This window comes from Ornithorhynchus anatinus, chromosome 2 (genome assembly GCF_004115215.2).
Source record: "Ornithorhynchus anatinus isolate Pmale09 chromosome 2, mOrnAna1.pri.v4, whole genome shotgun sequence".
In the NCBI taxonomy this organism is placed as follows: domain Eukaryota; kingdom Metazoa; phylum Chordata; class Mammalia; order Monotremata; family Ornithorhynchidae; genus Ornithorhynchus; species Ornithorhynchus anatinus.
The window spans coordinates 79687993-79707081 of record NC_041729.1 but is presented as its reverse complement, the minus strand read 5'-3'; the positions used below and the strand labels follow the sequence as shown (position 1 = coordinate 79707081).

General features: G+C 43.6%; 1 protein-coding gene across 3 annotated transcripts in view; it reads left to right on the top strand.

Annotated features, from left to right (window-relative positions):
* Positions 1-446: 446 nt before the first annotated feature.
* The window catches only part of SASH1 (SAM and SH3 domain containing 1), a 913623-nt gene continuing 894980 nt past the window's right edge, over positions 447-19089 (top strand). Inside the window, exon 1 of one of the 3 annotated variants that reach the window (XM_029056633.2) lies at positions 447-911. In XM_029056633.2, coding sequence (XP_028912466.1) covers positions 522-911 — 390 coding nt within the window. In that variant the 5' untranslated portion in view covers positions 447-521. The remainder of the gene's footprint in view (positions 912-19089) is intronic. The other 2 variants (XM_029056623.2, XM_029056651.2) reach the window with 2 other exon arrangements.

Below are 19089 nucleotides of genomic sequence, written 5' to 3'. Positions count from 1 at the left end.
GAAGAGAAAGTAAAGGAGCAGGCGAGGGAGGCGGGGCGGCCCAGTGCCTTCCCGGGGCCGGACCTTGCGGGCCCTGCCGCCGTGGGGGCTGTCAGTCAGTCAGTCAGTCAGTCAGTCAGTCAGTCAGTCAGTCAGTCAGTCATTTATCCCTGCCTGCCTGCGTGCCTGCCTCCCTGCCTGCCTGCCTGCCTGCCTGCCTGCCTGCCTGCCTTGTCTCCTCTCCCGTCCCTCTCTCTCTCCCCTGCCTCCTCCCCGGCTCCGGCGACACCAATCCATCAGCGCCCCGGATCTGCGGGCGCCGGTCCGGGGACCCCATTTTCCTCCTTTCTAAGTGCATTTTTCTCTTCTCCCTGCCTCCCTGCCTCCCTGCCTCCCTGCCTCCCTGCCTCCCTCCCCCCGCCTGTCAGCCTCGACGGCCGGCCTCCGGGCCTGCCCCCCTCCCCGCGCCCTCTGGTCCCCCGGGAGAAGAGGAGGCTCCCAAGTTGCGGGGCGTCCCGCGGGCCGGGTGGGGGTGTCCGGCCATGTGCGCCCACGTAGTGTACGAGTGGCTGAAGACCCTGCGGCTGCCCCAGTACGCGGAGTCCTTCGTGGACAACGGCTACGACGACCTGGAGGTGTGCAAGGAGATCGGGGACCCCGACCTCGACGCCATCGGGGTGTCGGCCCCCCGACACCGGCGCCGCATCCAGCAGGCGGTGCGGAGGCTCCGGCTGGACGGAGAGAGGGCCTCCGGCCTCTACTTCACCCTGGAGCCCCCCCGGGACCCCCCGGAGCCCCCGGAGCCCCCCGACGGCCTCCGGTCCTGCCCCCGGGCCCCGCTGACCTACCCCAAATTGAGACTGAAGATCATGATCAGGGATAAGCTGGTCCGGGACGGCATCCACCTGAGCAAGCCTCCCTACTCCCACAAGGTAAGAACCGACCCCCGACCCCCCCCCTTGGAGTTGGAGGCATCCACGGATCGATCGATTGACTGATCGGTGGGCTGATCGATTGGACTGACCCACCTGGAGGGGAAGGGGGACGGTGGTGGCTCCCGGACGGCCGGGGGGGAGCATTCAGCTTCATTCAATAGCGTTGATTGATTCGTTGACTGATCGATCGATTGACTGATCGACTGATTGACTGACCTGGAGGGGAAGGGGGGCGGTGGTGGCGGCTCCCGGACGCCCGGGGAGGAGCACTCGGCTTCATTCAATAGTATTGATTGATTCATTGACTGATCGATCGATTGACTGATCGACTGATTGACTGACCTGGAGGGGAAGGGGGGCGGTGGTGGCTCCCGGACGCCCGGGGAGGAGCACTCAGCTTCATTCACTAGTATTGATTGATTCATTGACCGATCGACCGATTGATCGATTGATTGAATCGATTAGACTGTAACCCCGTCAATGGGCAGGGATTGTCCCTATCTGTTGCCGAATTGTACGTTCCAAGCGCTTAGTACAGTGCTCTGCACATAGTAAGCGCTCAATAAATACTATTGAACGAATGACTGACCGACCTGGAGGGGAGGGGGAGCGGGGTGGTGTCTCCCGGAGGCCCGGGGAGCAGCACTCAGCTTCCTTCAGTAGTATTGACTGATTGACTGATCGATTGATTGATTGATCGATTGATTGATCGACTGACCGACCTGGAGGGGAGGGGGGACGGTGGTGTCTCCCGGACGCCCGGGGAGGAGCACTCAGCTTCATTCAATAGTATTGATTGACTGATCGATTGATTGAATGACTGACCGACCTGTGGGGGGGGGGGGAGTGGTGTCTCCCGGACGCCCGAGGAGAAGCACTCAGCTTCATTCAATAGTATTGATTGATTGACTTACCGATCGATTGAGGGGGCGTGGGTCTCCCGGACTCCCAGGGAGGAGCACTCAGCGTATTTATTGATCGATTGATTGAATGACTCATCGACCGGGGGGAAGGGAGGGGTCTCCCGGACGCCCGGGGAGGATCACTCAGCTTCATTCAATAGTATTGATTGATTGACTGACTGATTGACTGATTGACTGACTGACCTGGAGGGGGGAGGCGTTTCCGGACACCCGGGGAGGAGCACTTGGAAAGTACAATTCAGCAATCAAGAAAGGCAATCCCTGCCCTACAACGGGCTCACGGTCTCAGCTTCATTCCTTCAGTCGGGTCTATTGAGCGCTTCCTGTGTGCAGAGCGCTGTACTAAGCGCTTGGACTTCAATCCTCTCGCTGGAGCTTGGCAAACTCCCCGGGGGTCAGGGAAGGCCGCGGCTCCGGGGTTGGGGGTTGGAGGTGCGGGATCTTTAAGTTCCCTCCCTCTTCCTCCCCTCGGGATCATTGCTATCGGATCCTTCATCCCGTCTTTCCCTCCCGGAGCCCGGGTCGAGGGAAGACCCGAATTTGGGACCCGGCTTGATGACTTCCAATTTGGGGCTTTCTCACCGGTGCATCAGGGATTCAGAAGCCCCTGCACTTGGCCATCCTCCAAGTGGACGTTTGAGCCTCGCCCATAAAGGGTCTCCCAAAGACAATGAATAAATATTTCTGTTAACACCTCTGATGCCCACCCTCCCCTATTTTCTTTCTTTTTTTTTTCTTGGCAAGTTACCATAGAAAAGTGGCAAGCGCTCAGTTCTTGCGTAAATGAGGCAAACTATTTAAAGACGAGGAGGGAGGGAGAATGCATTCAGATGCTACTGTGCATCTAAAGAAGAGAACAAAGTCCTTCACGACCTTCACCCGATAAGGAAAACCTCAGGGAGGCTTCCACAAACCAGAAAACCATACCTTAGTTGCCTCACGACAGCCTTGGGCAAGTGTTTGATTAAACATCCGAAAAAGATGACTCATTGGACGTACGTGGCTTAAACTTTCAAATACTTTTGATTTCATGGAAAGGAAAAAAATAACCCTGCTTAAGTCTATCGGGCCTGGGGGAGATTTTAGAGGAGAATGTTGTGGCACGGGTTGCTGAGTAATATGTGTCAACCCTGGAAGCTGCAGAAGGAGAGTTGGTTCAGTAAATAAAAACTTGGAATTGCGTGAAATTCTACGGGGGATTCACTTAAGGAGTTGGGAATAAGTGCAATGAAATTATTCAACTTGAATAAATCTGCGGTAAAATACTTCAGCAAAAATAGGTCATATACCCTGATGAGCTCTAAATTTATGAGCGCCTGTGGAAAGTGAATTGGGAGTTATTACAGATTAGTATTCTCTTGGGCAGCAGTGAACACCTTTATTAAAATCCAAATGGTAGGTGGGTCTATTAAAGGTTAACTAACTGAAGGTATCATACATACCATTATCTCACCATGAGCTTCACCGAGAAAGCTCTGTCCAATTTGGGTTGCTTCACCTCTAAGGATGGTGGGTGCTGAAATCGAAGACTTAAGACTTGTCAGAGGTTTAAAGATGGGTAAAGGTCACTTTGTAGCTACAGGTAAACATGAGGTTGGAATGGAGTGCCAGAGAAGGATATACCGACAGATACAATGTTGCTATTTTGTAACTTATCAGAAAAGTGGATCTGAAGCTTTTGTCAAAAGGAAGTTATCGTCGAGAATAAATACAATTGAATTCTTCTGAACAGTCAACCAGTATTGCCAGAGTTTATTAAATTGGGTAAATGTTCCTGGATTTTAAAACAGGTTGAATAACACAAACTTGGGTTCAAGGCTTGAGGCCTGGGCTTCTTCCCTCCCGGGAATGCCCCCTGCCATCCTGGCATCCTGGCCTGCCCACACTTCCTCCCCCCCCCCCCCCACTTTTTTAAAATAATCTTTAGTCCACTGGGACCACTGCTGCTTCTGGACTAGAAGTAGGTGAGGAGTTGATCAGTGTTACTGTTGGTATGTTATCTTTCTGTGTTTGTCTCTATCATCAGCCCAGCCCTGGAGTTTAAACCTCTAGGCAGTAATACAAACTTCAATTGATGTGTTTTTTTTGTATATCATTGAGTACCTAATCCAGTGTTATACATAGAATAGGTGCTTCGCAAATATAATCTCAATCATTAATAGTGTTTCTGATTCTTTCAAGTTAAACAGAAGTAACTCACCTACCTGCTTAGGGTGTAAATTGATTACAAAACAGATGGGCAAGACCGTTGCTGGATATGGGTGCAACTGTGGCCTTGAGCACTCTATCTTTTTCCCTCATTGCTGTATCTGCCCAGCTGAGATCTGGGATGGGGCTGCTGTGTGGGGAGGAATGTTAAATCCCTATTATTGTCTGCAACCAAGGTACCAATAATAATAATTGAGGCACTTGAGTGTTTACTGAGTGCCAGGTACTCTTCTAAATTTTGGGGTAGGTAGAGTGTTGTCAGTTGGGTCACAATCCCTGTCCCACATAGGGTTGACAGTCCAGGAGGAAGAAGAGGAATTGACTCCTCATTGCACATATGAGGGAACTGAGGCACAGAGAAGTGAAGTGACTTGATAAAGGTCACACAGCAGCCAAGTGGTGGAAACAAAATTAGAACCCAGGTCTTGTGACTCTCAGGACTCTACTCTTTCCACCAGACCACATTGCTTCCCATTCATTTTTCTAGCCACTTTCCTCTCTAGTGCCCACTCTACGGGTTTAGCTATGGAGAAGCCTCAGAGCATGGTAAAAGAATGGCTGGCTGCATATGCATTAATAGTTAATCAAATTCATTTCAAATGTATTTGCTTTCTTGGATTTTTTTTATATTGTTGCCAGGTTTGCATTTGATACCATTCAAGACCTACTGTGCCTGTGGAGTCCCATGCCCTGCCATGATTAAGATGTGTACCAGTCAATACGAGTTGGAGTTTTTCTCATTTCAATTCATCTTTTACTTTTCCATTGTAGTCATTTAAATCAGCAGTATCTGTGATGCAGGACTGCTAGATGAGTTTTTCATTCTCACAGTAGGTCAAATCAAAGGAGATTAAGGAGGAAAAGGTAAAAAGCCAATGGGGGTAGACAGGTTGATAAAAGATTGCAGACAATTATCTGGAATAATTACCTGACTAGCCCCAGCTGTTAAGAACCCTTAGTCAAAAGAGGCAATAAGTCATTGATGATGCTCTATCCAGCAACAGCAATTCTAAGCAGCTCCTCCCTGTCTCATACTGAAAAATGGACAAACCGTGAATCCTCCTGAAGAATTAAGGAAACTGTAAACTTCGGAGTTTGTTAAAATTCAAGGGGGATGGGGGACTGAAATGTGGGTCTAAAGGTATCATTTGTGTTGACAAATTACCGAATAAAGACTAGAGAAAATCAAGATGTTAAATTGCACCAAACCCTGTGCAAACTGCTTAGTTGCTGTGCTCAAAATTGTAAGAGTTTTGGATATGTCTGAAAAGTGCTTGCGGGGCAACTTTCCAAGCTAAGGAAGTCTGGTTTCCATGGCTTAAGGAAAACTTGGAAATTATTTCATCAGGTCACAATAATATTGTAGTACTACAGCGTGTGTAGAAAAATATTCTAGTGTAAGCTTGTTTTGGGCAAGGAGTGTGGCAACTCTGTTATAATGTACTCTCCCAAGTGCTTAGTACAGTGCTCTGCACACAGTGAGCACTCAGTAAAGAGGATTGATTGACAGTGCTTCGCACGTAGTAACGCTTAACGAATATCAGCATTATTAGATACTATATTTTAGTATTGCAGATCTTCCCTGCTTGGTATTCTTTCAGGAAGAAGAGGCTATTTTGATGTGTCGGTTTATCCACGATAAGGTCAAACAGTTTTCACGAGCAGTATTTTCGGAAGATCCTTAACCTGCTTTGGAACATCAAGGAGATGATGCTTAGGAACAAAAATTAATGGAAATTTGGGGTAAAAGATCTTGCATTTATGAATTGAACCATTTGAGGATCCTCTGTTAGTTTTGCAATCACTTACTGGGCTGATGATATATATAGAGAAGCAGCGTGGCTCAGTGGAAAGAGCACAGGCTTGGGAGTCAGCGGTTATGGGTTTGAATCCCTGCTCTGCCACTTGTCAGCTGTGTGACTGTGGGCAAGTCACTTAACTTCTCTGTGCCGCAGTTACCTCATCTATAAAATGGGGATTGACTGTGAGCCTCACGTGGGACAATCTGATTACCCTGTATCTACCCCAGCGCTTAGAACAGTGCTCTGCACATAGTAAGAGCTTAACAAATACCAACATCATCATCATATTTGTAGATGCTGTAAATCTTTTGAATAATCTGGATGACTGATGTGGGGTGATACCCAGTGGAAGGAGCACAGGCTTGGAAGTCAGAGGACAGAGGTTCTAATTCTGGGTCCACCACTTGTCTGCTGTGTAATCTTGGGCAAGACACTTACTTCTCTGGGCCTCAGTTAACTCATCTGTAAAATGGGGATTAAGACTGTGAGTGAGCCCCATATGGGACAACTGATTACCTTGTATCTACCCCAGGGCTTAGAAAAGTGCTTGGCACAGAGTAAGCGCTTAACCAATACCATCATTATTATTGGATGACACCTCTCTGCAACTCTCAGACCTCTCTGGAAGGAGTTTTGCTTGGAGCAAAAAGGTTCTGTGTCGTCCCCCTAGAGTTTTTCCAGCAAACACTGCAAACAACTTTTCCCCCAGGAGTCTAAAAGGAACACAGCTTCAATTGAGAGTGCTTTGTTAATATTGTCCTCTTCAACATCTATCATTACCTGACAAATGTATTAGTTGGGTAAGATAATGGCAATATATTAATACTGGGAAAATATGTCTTTTTTCTTAAAATTCACCACCTAAAAGAAGTATTCAGCCCTTTCCTTACCCGGCTCCGGATTCTCTCCTATAGACCTACAAGCAGGTGTTCCGGGCTTATCAAAATTGCCATATCATACTATTATTTCCCATTCTGTATGATCAGAAACACAGCAGCTATCCTAAGCAAGGTGGGTTTTCCTCATCAGGAGGTGCGGAGAAATCCTAGTGTCTCATAAAGGGCAGTCACTACTGCCTGCTTCAGTGAGGTCAGGGACAGAACATGTAATGGAAATGTGCAGTCATCAATAAGTTCATTTGGAGGCTCACAGGAATCCTTGCTCTGCCCACATTTAGAGCACTGGCATCTCTGTGCTCAGGTGCTGGGAGAAGTTCTTAATGGACAGTACTGAGCCTGCCTTTTTCCGGTCTCCCTTCCTATCATTCTTAGTCTGAGAAAGCTAATCATGAAGGCCCACATCCTTTATACACCAATTTTTTCTTGTATTCTCTTACATCCTCAGGCCCAACCTATTACCAATGTGGGTTAAAAACCTGGTACTGTAAATTATATTCCTTTCCCAGAGAGCCGCCAGGCCTGATAGACATGTATATCACCCTTCTTGTTCCTATCTATCTCCTCCTCCACTTCCCTCATCTCTTCCTATTCCTCTCTTCAGGTCTCTGTTTTGGGATAGTTGTTTCTATCCATGCACCTACCCTTGTGGATTGTTCTTTAACAACAATAATTTTGGCATTAAGTGTTAACTTGTGTGTGAACAACTGTACCAAACACTGGGATAGATACAAGACAATCATGGGAAATCGGCCCTGTCCTACATGGAGATCGTAGTCTATCCTTCAGTCAATAATTTCTGAGTGCTTTCTACGTGCCAAGTACTGTACTAGGCACTTGGGTGAATAAAGTATCAATCAATCATTCATATTTATTGACCGCTTACTATATTAGGCACTATATTGAGCTCTTGGGAAAGTACCATACAACAGAATTAGCAGATACGATCCCTGCCCAAAATGAGCTTTCAGTCAAGAGGAAGCTTGCAGTCCACAGTTACGTTGAAGACGTTCCCTGATCACAAGGAGCTTACAGTCTAGACGGGGAGACAGCCATGAAAATAGCCTACACAAAAGGAAATGGGAGTGTATTGAATTTCCAAGTTACAGTTGATGGAACTGAGAAACAGAGAAGTTAAGTGACATTGTGGCACAGGAGACAAGTGGTAGAAGCCTCTGATTCCCTGTCCCGGGCTTTTTTTCCACTAAACCAGGCTGCTTGCCTTTTCATTTTTCCATCTTTGGATAGCTCTGTGGCCTTTTCTAAATTGCCTTATTCCCTTTGAGGACATGGGAGTTGTTCCCCACAGCCTCCAATTAATTTTAGTTCCTGACTCCCCTGCCAGACTGTAAGATCCTCAAGGGCAGGGTTCCTGACCTAACTTGATTATACTCTCCCAAGTGATTAGTCTAGTAAGTGCTCAGTACATACCTCTGATTAGGAAGAGTGGCCAAGTGTTTAGAGTACTAAGAGGCATGGCTTCCCCTTGAATCCCCATCCCCCTTCCTATTTTTCTCCTGGTGCCCCCCATGACTTCCCATAACCCAAATCTCAGGCATTCATTATTAGATGTCAAAGTCACAGGCAATTTACTACAAAACATATTTAATTTTCATACAGTTGAACAGACAATTTCAATTGTTGACCTCATCAAAATGTTTCTCATCCCTACCAATTTGGCATAATGGCTGGCCTTTTATGTGTAGAGAACGATATACTGTTCTGAAGGGATAATAGGATCCATACGTTTCAGTGAAAGGGAAACATTTCTCATTCATCCATTTCTGAGAATGAGGCAACAGGAAGGAATGTATTTTTCCTGCTTAACCTAAGATTGATGTTATGGTATGAGTCTGAAGTAAACTCTTGAGGAACTCAAGTAGGGTAGAGGGGTCATGGGCAAGAATTCCTTTGCAGACATTATGGAAAACTGTGAAGAGCTTTACATTCTGGCTATAAAGAACACATGGCATCATTAAAGCAGTTTTCAATAGAGAAGAGACAGCTTATTAAGCCAAAACCCAGTATAGCTTATTTGAAAATAATTGAACCCACTGCAAGGAGATTTGTGACCAAATTAAAGGAATGTCACTATCAGCCAAATTTTAAGGTCTTTGCCATTCGTTATGCCACGTAAATTTTATGAAGAAATCCTTTTTTAAACAAACCGCCGAATACCACTCTGAAATAATCCTTTTTTTTTTGTCAATAGAAAGATAATTAAGGGCAAATAACTGTGGAACATGTCAAGAAACATTAAGAATACTATCGGTCTTATGTATAGACTAAGTGACATCTAATAGTTTAGAGAAATTTCATTACTGCATCTAATTGAAATGAATGGTCTAGCCCACTCCTGAAGAATCTTATTCATCCACTCTTATTTCAGCTACACTCCAGATTTTATTCATATGTAAGATTCTTTGTGTTAGCATGTGTATTTGTATATGTGTGTGTGTGTCTATATGTATATACATAGAGAGAGGAAGAGAGAGAGAGAGAGAGAGAGAGAATGTGAGCATTTACTGCATAACAATTAGAAATAGAATAATATCTTCTAAAAACACTTTCATGGAATTCATGGGGGACTGGGGAATTTCAAATTCATCTAAATAAGGATAATTTGTTTAAGCTCATTGTGGGCAAGGAATGTGGCTGTTATATTTTGTGTGGTGTTCTCCCAAGTGCTTAGTACCATGGCCTGAACACAGTCAACACTCAATCAGAACGATTGATTGAATGATTAAAAGGCTGAGTGTTCAAAGGAGCAGTATTTCCATATTTATTAAAATACAACTCCTATAGAAACTACAGCCTGCCACTGAAATCAACAAATGTGATCCTTTCCATTAGAGAGAGTTAATTAAAAAGTGATGCTGGACACTTTAAAGGAATCCACTTAAAGTCATGATTTATGCACAATATTTTTAAAGTCAAGAAGGCATTCATTTGTTTGGATAATTGGCTTTGAGGAATAGTACCAAACCCACGTGAGGAAGATTAAAATTTAGAAATTCCATATAAAAAATTTAGAATTTATATATAATGATAATAACAATTGTGGTATTTGAGGCGCAGCATGGCTCAGTGGAAAGAACTCGGGCTTGGGAGTCAGAGGTCATGGGTTCTAATGCCGACTCCACCACTTAGCTATGTGACTTTGGGCAAGTCACTTGACTTCTCTATGCCACAGTTACCTCATCTGGAAAATGGGGATTAAAACTGTGAGCCCCACGTGGGACTTATCTTGTATCTACCCAGTGCTTAGAACGGTGCTTGGCGCATACTAAGCACTAAACAAATACCAAATTATTACTATTATTATTAAGTGCTTACTATGTGCCAAGTACTGTTCTAAGCACTGGAGTGGATACAAGCAAATGGGTTTGGACACAGTCCCTGTCCCACATGGGGCTCACAATCTTAATCCCAATTTTACAGATAAAATAATGGAGGCCCAGAGAAGTTAAGTGACTTGGTCATGGTCACAGAGCAGGCACATGGCAGAGCCAGGATTAGAAGACAGATCCTTCTGACTCCCAGGACTGTATTCTATCCACTAGACTATGCTGCTTCTCTCCCTCTCTCCCTCCCCACTTCAATCATGTTAAAGGAAATTGCCTTATAAGTAGAATGACCGATTGTCTCATTATGGGTGGGGTAAAACCCTGCTAACTTGTAGGATCTGAGGCTTTCCATCTGGGAAACGTTTTTTCATATCAGTTTTGTTGAGGAGCTCTGGATCCAGCAGAGGAAATAGGTAGGTAATATCTGCAGAGCCTTATGGGAAATATAGTTTCACATGGAGCCCATTAATAGCCAAGATGTCCATCAGCCATTTTCAAAAGCTATCTGAACTCGATGTAGAATTACATCTATTATAAGGTTTCTTCTTCTCAATTCCTCATCATCGTGATCATCTGTGTTTGTGAGCCATTTTGGCAGATCCTCGAACTCGATGCTCTACAATTAATGTTAAATGTCAACCCTCACTAAAGATATGGCCATGTTAGGACTGCTCCCTAGTCCTTGTAATATCTTGTAATAGTAAAGAGTTAGCAACATACCCTGGGGAAATTTGCCCAGGGACCAAGTAGTAATACATTAACAACAGTAGCTTTATGATTATAAACACGTTTATTTTTTATAGTATTTGTTAAGTGCTTACTGTATGCCAGCTACTGTTCTAAGCACTGGGGTAGATACAAGCTAATCACGTTGGACATAGTCCCTATCTCCCGTGGGGCTCACAATCTTAATTCCCATTCTACAGATGAGGGAACTGAGGTACAGAGAAGTGAAGTGATTGCCCAGGGTCACACAGCAGACAAGTGGTGGAGACAGAATTAGAATCCAGGTCTTTCTGACTCCCAGGTCCATGCTCTATCCATGTGGACACACTGCTTCTCTATAGCTGTAGAACTATACATGTATAGCTGTACTGTATAGGCAGTAATAATGAAGAGAATAGAGGTGTACGAAAGGATCCTCTAATTATTTCTTTTGATTTTTGTGTGCTGACTATTTTCCTGTTTTGAAGTATTTAAGAATTGGCAACTCATTCATTTTATTTAAATTCACATTAAAATGAGAGGTCATGCCAGTAAAATGTAAAAGGAAAAACCACTACTGTATTTTGACAACTAATAAAACAATTCATTCAAGGTCAGGATCCTGCTTACTGTCCATTACAGGCATACAGGGCAATAATGGGTTGAATTTCAAACTTCTGAGGCTACAGTCTGCAGACCTGAGACTTGGGCTGGTGTAAGCATGAGAACTAATGACATTTTCAAGATATTCATACTGCCATTTAAATTAGACTGTGCTGGATGGTAGGTCCTTTGGGACCCTCTTTAATACTGAGGGACAGCGAGTGTGGCAGGATAGGGTGAAAGCATTAGCTTGGATTTTATTGCCTTGTGTCTTTTTAAATTAGATCTTTTACATTTTTTTCCTTTCAAACATTGCTATTTGGGTCAGCCTCTTTGTCTATGCTAATATGACATCTTGCATTGATCTACTTATCTTGACAAATGTGGTAGATTGTATCTTCAAATGCTCTTTGGGGAATATCATCTATTCAAAATGCAGCAGAGCTATGTTTAGCTGTTCTATATTAAAATTACTCTGTTAACAGGAAGTGGTGCATAACTTAGTCACCTCCAACACTGTTGTCCTCCCTGGATGCATAAATGGAAATACACGGGTGTTTATATTTTATTTGGAAAGATGGAGATATGGGATTCTTTTGTGGTGAAGGATGTGAAGAAAGCTGAGAGGTGGTGGAAAAGTGAACTAGTAATGGGCTATGTTCACAGCTTGTGTTGTGGTTTGTAGTGCTGAACTTGGGAGGCATTTTCTGAATCTAGGCAACCAGATGTTCGTTAGCTATGAATACCGACTTTTGTTTTCTGTCAGAATTTGAAATTGGAATGCATTTCAAAGGAATTGAAGAAAATGATTGATTTAAGTATCTATTTATGTCTACAGTTCTGAACATGCGTAATTAATTTGCATTTTCCCATAGGTTTTGAGGGATGAAAAAAGGATGTGAGAATGTGAAATTATGGTCAACAAGAATAGCATAGAAAACATAAACAATTCGTATTTAAACTCTGTGGAAATGATGCCATCCAGAGTGCCTGCCTCACTAAGTTGTTTATATGATCTCCTTAAGCAATGCTATTTACACAGAGAGTTAACTTTTTTATATTCATTCTTTAGGAAGGAGAATGGAGGGTAGGATCGGCTAGGTCTCATGAAGCAAATAGCCACAAATTAAAAACACAGTGCCAGAGAGAGCCATAGAATAACAGGAACCAAAATATCCTTCAACTGGAAGGGTGAGAAGGAATTCTGGAGGGAGATGGAGGTGGAGAGTGAGCAGCCCCGATGAGAAGAGGAAGCTGGTGTTGGGCTCCACCTCCACCTGATTCCAGGCCTTCCTAGAAAGAACTGCCGAATATGCATATCTATCTACCTACCTATCTATGCATATATCCATGTACACATAGGTAGGTAGATAGGTAGGGTAGGCACCTTATTTCTGAGGGTAGGCAGAAATAAGTGCAAAAGGTGAGTGGAAATACTTCTGTAGTGAGCCTCACCAAAAATAAGATGTGTGAAAATCAATCATCACTTTCTCCACTGTCCAGTTTTCTGTGAACTCTGAATAGGCTGGCTTTTTTTAAGTCTTAGAATTGTTGATTGTCAGTTGAAAAAAAAAGTACTTAGCTTTTTTCCTATATGAAGCGGAGCATTTGCATATCTCACTGGGACAGGTGTTAAGCTCACAGAAGGGGCTGGTTAAATATTAACAGACCACAACAAAGGGCAGAGTGTGTGGGAACAAGTAGTGGTAACAGGATTTATTAAGTGCTTACTACAGTGAGTAGCCCTAAACTAAGTCATGGGAAAGAATACACACCATTGTTTTGTTAGGTTTTGTTTCCATTGAGAAGAGGCTTCTAAAATTCCCTGATGAACAGCCCCCAAATGCTAACGGCCCCAAATGCTAACAGTCTCAAGGATCTTATCTTCTAACTCTGTTGAACTCTCCGGTAGTGCTTTATTGGGTGCTCTGGGGACACCTTTTCATGGTATTACTAGTGATTACTACTGACAGAGGTCTTTTCATTGACAAGGTAATGATTGAAGCCTCATCTTCCCCAAGGGTCCTAGTCCTCAAAGAGGAAACACCAGGGGCCCACTCTCTAGGTTAGGTTAAGATAGCTTCAGAGTGAAGTGGAACTTCCAAGGAAGTGCTCCATCTGTAGCTTTGGAGATGAGCCCAAACCTGGAGCCGACCCAACTCCTTTCTATCACCTCTACCTGCTTTCTCTCCCATAGCACCAGGCTGACTCTGAACTAGAGCAAGCCTCATATGCGTTCCCTCTGGGATCCCGGATCAGTCCAGAATTCTAGGGATGCCCTAAGGCACGGAGCTAGGGACTGTGGTGTTCTTTGCCGAAAATGTTGTGCCTTCCTCTGGAAAGGTTAAGGAATTGATCCTCATAATTGTTGCATTCATCAGGGTCATAATCTAATGTAAGAGGAGCAGTATGGCCTAGTGGCAAGAGCACAGACTTGGGAGTCAGAGGTCGTGGGTTGTGATCCAGGCTCCGCCACTTGTCCGCTGTGTGACCTTGGGCAAGTCACTTAACTTCTCTGTGCCTCAGTTACCTCATTTGGAAAATGGGGATATCAGACTGTGAGCCCCACATGGGACAACCTGATTATTTTGTATTTACCTCAGTGCTTAGAACAGTGTTTGGCACATAGTTAGCACTTAACAAACACCATCATCATTATTATTATTATTATGAGGAACAAAGAAGGGGCTAGAGTGGGGTTTTAGTATAGGGTTGGAGTACTTAGGTAGCGGGTTATATCGTACCTGCCAAAATGTTTTTGTCAAAACCCAGAGAAGCATTTCTTTTTTCCCCTTAGATTATCATGTGGAAAAGGAAAACTGTGTGGGTTCCTCCCCTACTACTCTAGCTAAGAATCTGATTTCTTGACCTCAGTATTATTTATTCACAAATAGGAATCTTTTGGCATGAAGTGTTTTATCTCTTTAAATTAGAAATTGTAAAATGGAATTGTAGTTTCAAAATGGAATTCTTAATCTTGTATTTGACAGTTATGTATATATGCAAATAAATTATTCCTTTATGCCTTTCTATTCCCAAACATTAAATGACTGGATGCTATTATCATTTCCTTACAGAGAACCCCATAGGATGCCTTTCAGGAGGTATGCATAAAGGAGATAGCTCTCCTTGGAAAATATTGAATAAACTCATCAGCATTAGTTCTCTTGGACCTTTTGTACTTTCTGCCTACTTCATCTGCATTTCAAAGTAATGGAGGCAGACTATTAAAATGCCTTTCATCCAATTTATTTAATTTTAGGTGCTGGGTTGGTGTGTGTTGGACTATCATCTCTGATAATATCAAAAGGCCCCTATCTAAATTTGGTAACTTACTGCAGAGTCTTTGAAGTATAATAATTAAAACTTATCAGAGTTTGCAGTTTATTTACATACACAGTTTGAATAGCAATGAGAAAAGTGGCACATAGTATAGCATAAGAATAAGGAGCAGCATGGCTTAGTGGAAAGAGCATGGACTTGGGAGTCGGATGTCATGGGTTCTAATCCCGGCTCCACCACTTGTTGGCTGTGTGATCTTGGGCAAGTCACTTAAGTTCTCTGTGACTCAGTGACCTCATCTGTAAAATGGGGATTAAGACTGTGAGCCCCACATGGGACAACCTGATTACCATGTATCTACCCCAGTGCTTAGAACAGTGCTTGGCACATAGTAAGTGCTAAATAAATACCATAATTATTATAGTATACAGAAATAATATGATCAATGATTGTAGTTTGAATGTTTTATGAGAGTGAGCCAGAGGTCAGGAAAATTTTTTACATGTTGTAAAATAATTTTCGATAGTTTGCAGGAGGAAAATTCTTCAGAACGCCTATTCTCCCAAAAGATGAAAAACACTGAAGCGATGAAGATCTAGTGTTCTCCTTGGGGTGGTCTGCTATAATGGGCTTTGGTTGCCATCCTCTCCAGCAGGTGGAAACTGAATCTTATTTTGTTTCATTTTGTCTTCATTACAATGAGATCAATATCTCTTAATTTTTCAATACAGACAGTACAAAATAGGTTTGATCAATAATTTTTAAGCCCCTTCTACATCAGATTATCGACTAATTGCCTCGTTTGTCAGATGTTTCCAAGTAGATATGACTGTATTCGCTACTCATGACATGAATGAGGCATTTCTAGATAGTGCTGTCTATCTATTGATGGTTTTGCTAAGGCTATACGGAAAGTCAATAGGATCCATTGGGTAGTACTTGAGTTTGGCTTCTCTGCTATGTCAGTTCTAACAGCATTATGGTAGTCAATCAATCAGTGGTATTTATTGAGTTCTTACAGAATAGTTTTCAGTTATAGCACATACGCCAGTTTTCTCCTCCACCGTGATATTGAAGGATGCCCGTGGGCGTAGAGACTAGATGAGAAGCTGCAAGTCTTCTTGTTGGTAATCCAGCGCTCTGTTGTCCTTTGAGACTTAGTTCAAGCACAAAAAACATGTTGGCTCTTTGCTACTACCACAAGAATCCTGAAATTTTTTCTGAGCTATATGTGTTGAACTGTAGTGGCCGGTAGCAGACCACCTAAGTCTCTACTTCTGGTTTGCCTGGGAACTGGAAGTGAGCATGGCCCAGTAAGCAGCCTTCACAGAAAAACAGAAAACCCTTTTGTCATCTGCCTTTCTGCTGCTGCCGCTGCTGGGCAATTTCTCCTGATAACTAAAGTGGCTATTTAAGGCATTGGATCTCCTCCCAGGCACCCTGACCCCCAAGTAGTTTCAAAACTGATATAGTCAGTGAATCCGAAATGACCAATTCTTCACGTATCTCAGGAAGCAAGGCTCCAGGGTTTGCATGTTTGCTTACTCTTGCCTTCTTAATTAATCTTTCATCAATCCATCCCTATCTTGTTTTCCCCCTTCACTTTTCTTTCCACCTTTCCGTCTCAGGTGTTGTTGCGTGTTCCATGGTTGATCTTTTTTCAAAAGACTGCCATAAAAAAGCCCTTTAAAAGCTTCCATATCTGGTGTCCCTTGTTATTTCATTTCTCTGCTCAGCTAATATTAGCTTTAGGAACTACAAAGCACCGACACACAATTCTTGTGTGTTACAAGCTAATCCTAATTAAATGTCTGAACTTTTAAGTGGTACTTTTACTTGGTATTTGAAATTACTTATACCATGCAGTACTGGAAGTATTAATAAATTAAACCAGGCAGTAATGTAAGTATTAATAAATTATTTTTCTCCCACTTAAAAATATTGAAATCTACTGTCTCCAGGGGACACAGTTAAACAGTCAAAATCATTCCAGGCTCCAGAGATTTACTAAAAAAACTTGCTTGGAAGCTGGGGATAGGTTCGGAGCACTTTCAGCTTCCCATCGGGAAATGTGAGACAGCAGAGAGGGAGAGCATCAGGCCTGAAGAGGTAGATTTGGGAATAGACCCAGATGGTGATTGAAACCATGGGAGCAAATGAGCTCTCTAAGGGAGTGGATGTTGATGGAGAATAGAAGGGCACCCAGCACTGAACCTTGAGACAGCCACACAGTTAGCGGGTGGGCAGCAAAGCAGGAGCTGGAGAGAGAGTCTGAGGAGCCACCAGAGGTATAGGAGAACCAGCAGAAAACAGTTTCATCGAAGTCAAGGTTAGATAATGTTTTCAGGAGAAGGGGATGGTTCACTGTGTTGAATGCAACTGAGGGATCAAGGAGTAATAGGAGATAATCAGATATAGGGTCTGTGCCACATGGACTTTACAGTCTGAGACAGAGGGAGAACAGGTATTTAATCCCCACTTTACATGAGAAGGAACGTGACCTACTGGAAAGAGAACGGGATTCTAGGACCTGGGTTGTAGTCTCAGCTCTGTGTGACTTTATGTGGCCTTATGTGACAGAGGTGTTTGTCACAGGCAGGGAATGTCTGTTTGTTGTTGTATTCTTCTCTCCCAAGTGCTTAGTGCAGTGCTTTGCACACAGTAAGTGCTCAGTAAATATAAATGAATGAGTTTAGTGACTTCATTAAGTTCAGACAGTAGGAAATGATGGAACCGGAATTAGTACAAGGTTTCTTGACTCCTTTTCTTGTACTCTTACCACTTGGCCATGATGTGTCATAGTTGTGTGTTTTCTCCGGTCCTCACTTTTCCTTGTATTTATCTGCATAAAGGTAGCTTTCACACTTCTCCATTGTCTACCATTATGGACTGGCAAGCTATTCCTTCCTTTTTCCCTGACTTCAATCAATCAATCAATCATATTTATTTAGTGCTCGCAAGCAGCGGTTAAGTGGGAAGATCTGTCCATGGGGCTGACAGTAGTTTAGTCATCATAGTTGATGAGCTAAGGAGGAAGAAGAAAAAAATTGAAGAAAAATAAAGTTCCTCAACCCAACCAACAATTGCTAGACAGGATGTAATATTAGAGCTGCATCAAGGAAATGCACTCCTCACTATTGGCTTCAAAGCTCTCCATCACCTTGCCCCCTCCTACCTCACCTTCCTTCTCTTCTCCTACAGCCCAGACTGCACACTCCGCTCCTCTGCTGCTAACTTTCTCCTTGGGCCTCGTTCTCTCCTGTCCTGCCATCGACCCCTGGCCTACATCCTACCTATGGCCTGGAATAATAATAATAATAATAATGTTGGTATTTGTTAAGCGCTTACTATGTGCCGAGCACTGTTCTAAGCGCTGGGGTAGACATAGGGGAATCAGGTTGTCCCACGTGGGGCTCACAGTCTTAATCCCCATTTTACAGATGAGGGAACTGAGGCACAGAGAAGTTAAGTGACTTGCCCAGAGTCACACAGCCGACAAGTGGCAGAGCTGGGATTCGAACTCATGAGCCCTGACTCCAAAGCCCGTGCTCTTTCCACTGAGCCACGCTGCTTCTCCGATGTTCTCCCTCCTCTCATCCACCAAACTAACTCTCTTCCCCTCTTCCAAGACCTACTGAGAGTTCACCTCCTCCAGGAGGCCTTCCCAGACTGAGCCTCCCTTTTCCTCTGCTCCTCCTCCCAACCCCAAAGCACTTGCATATATATGTACATATTTATTGCTCTATTTATTTTATTAATCACATGAATTTATCTGTAGTTCTATTTATCTATTTTAATGGTATTGATGCCTGTGTTCCTCATCCCTCCCCATTGCCCCTACTCATCGTGGCTCAGAGGAAAGAGCCTGGGCTTCGGAGTCAGAGGTCATGAGTTCGACTCCCGGCTCTGCCGCCTGTCAGCTGTGTGACTGTGGGCAAGTCACTTAACTTCTCTGTGCCTCAGTTACCTCATCTGTAAAATGGGGATTAACTGTGAGCCTCACGTGGGACAACCCGATTACCCTGTATCTACCCCAGCGCTTAGAACAGTGCTCTGCACATAGTAAGCGCTTAACAAATACCAACATTATTATTATTATTATTACTCCCTCCCTTTACTTCCCCTCCCCATAGCGCTTATATTTTTACATAGTTATAGCTCTATTTTATTAATGATATACATTTACCTAAGGTTCAATTTATCTGTTTTGATGGTATTGTTGCCTGTCTACTTGTTTTGTTTTGTTATCTCTCTCCCCCTTCTATCTGTTGCCGAATTGCACTTTTCAAGCACTTAGTACAGTGCACTGCACATAGTAAATGCTCATTAAATATGAATGAATGAATGAAGGAAGGAAATGAACTTGGCCACAAGAAGTCAACATTCTTTCTCCCTGAGCTTTGGAAAAA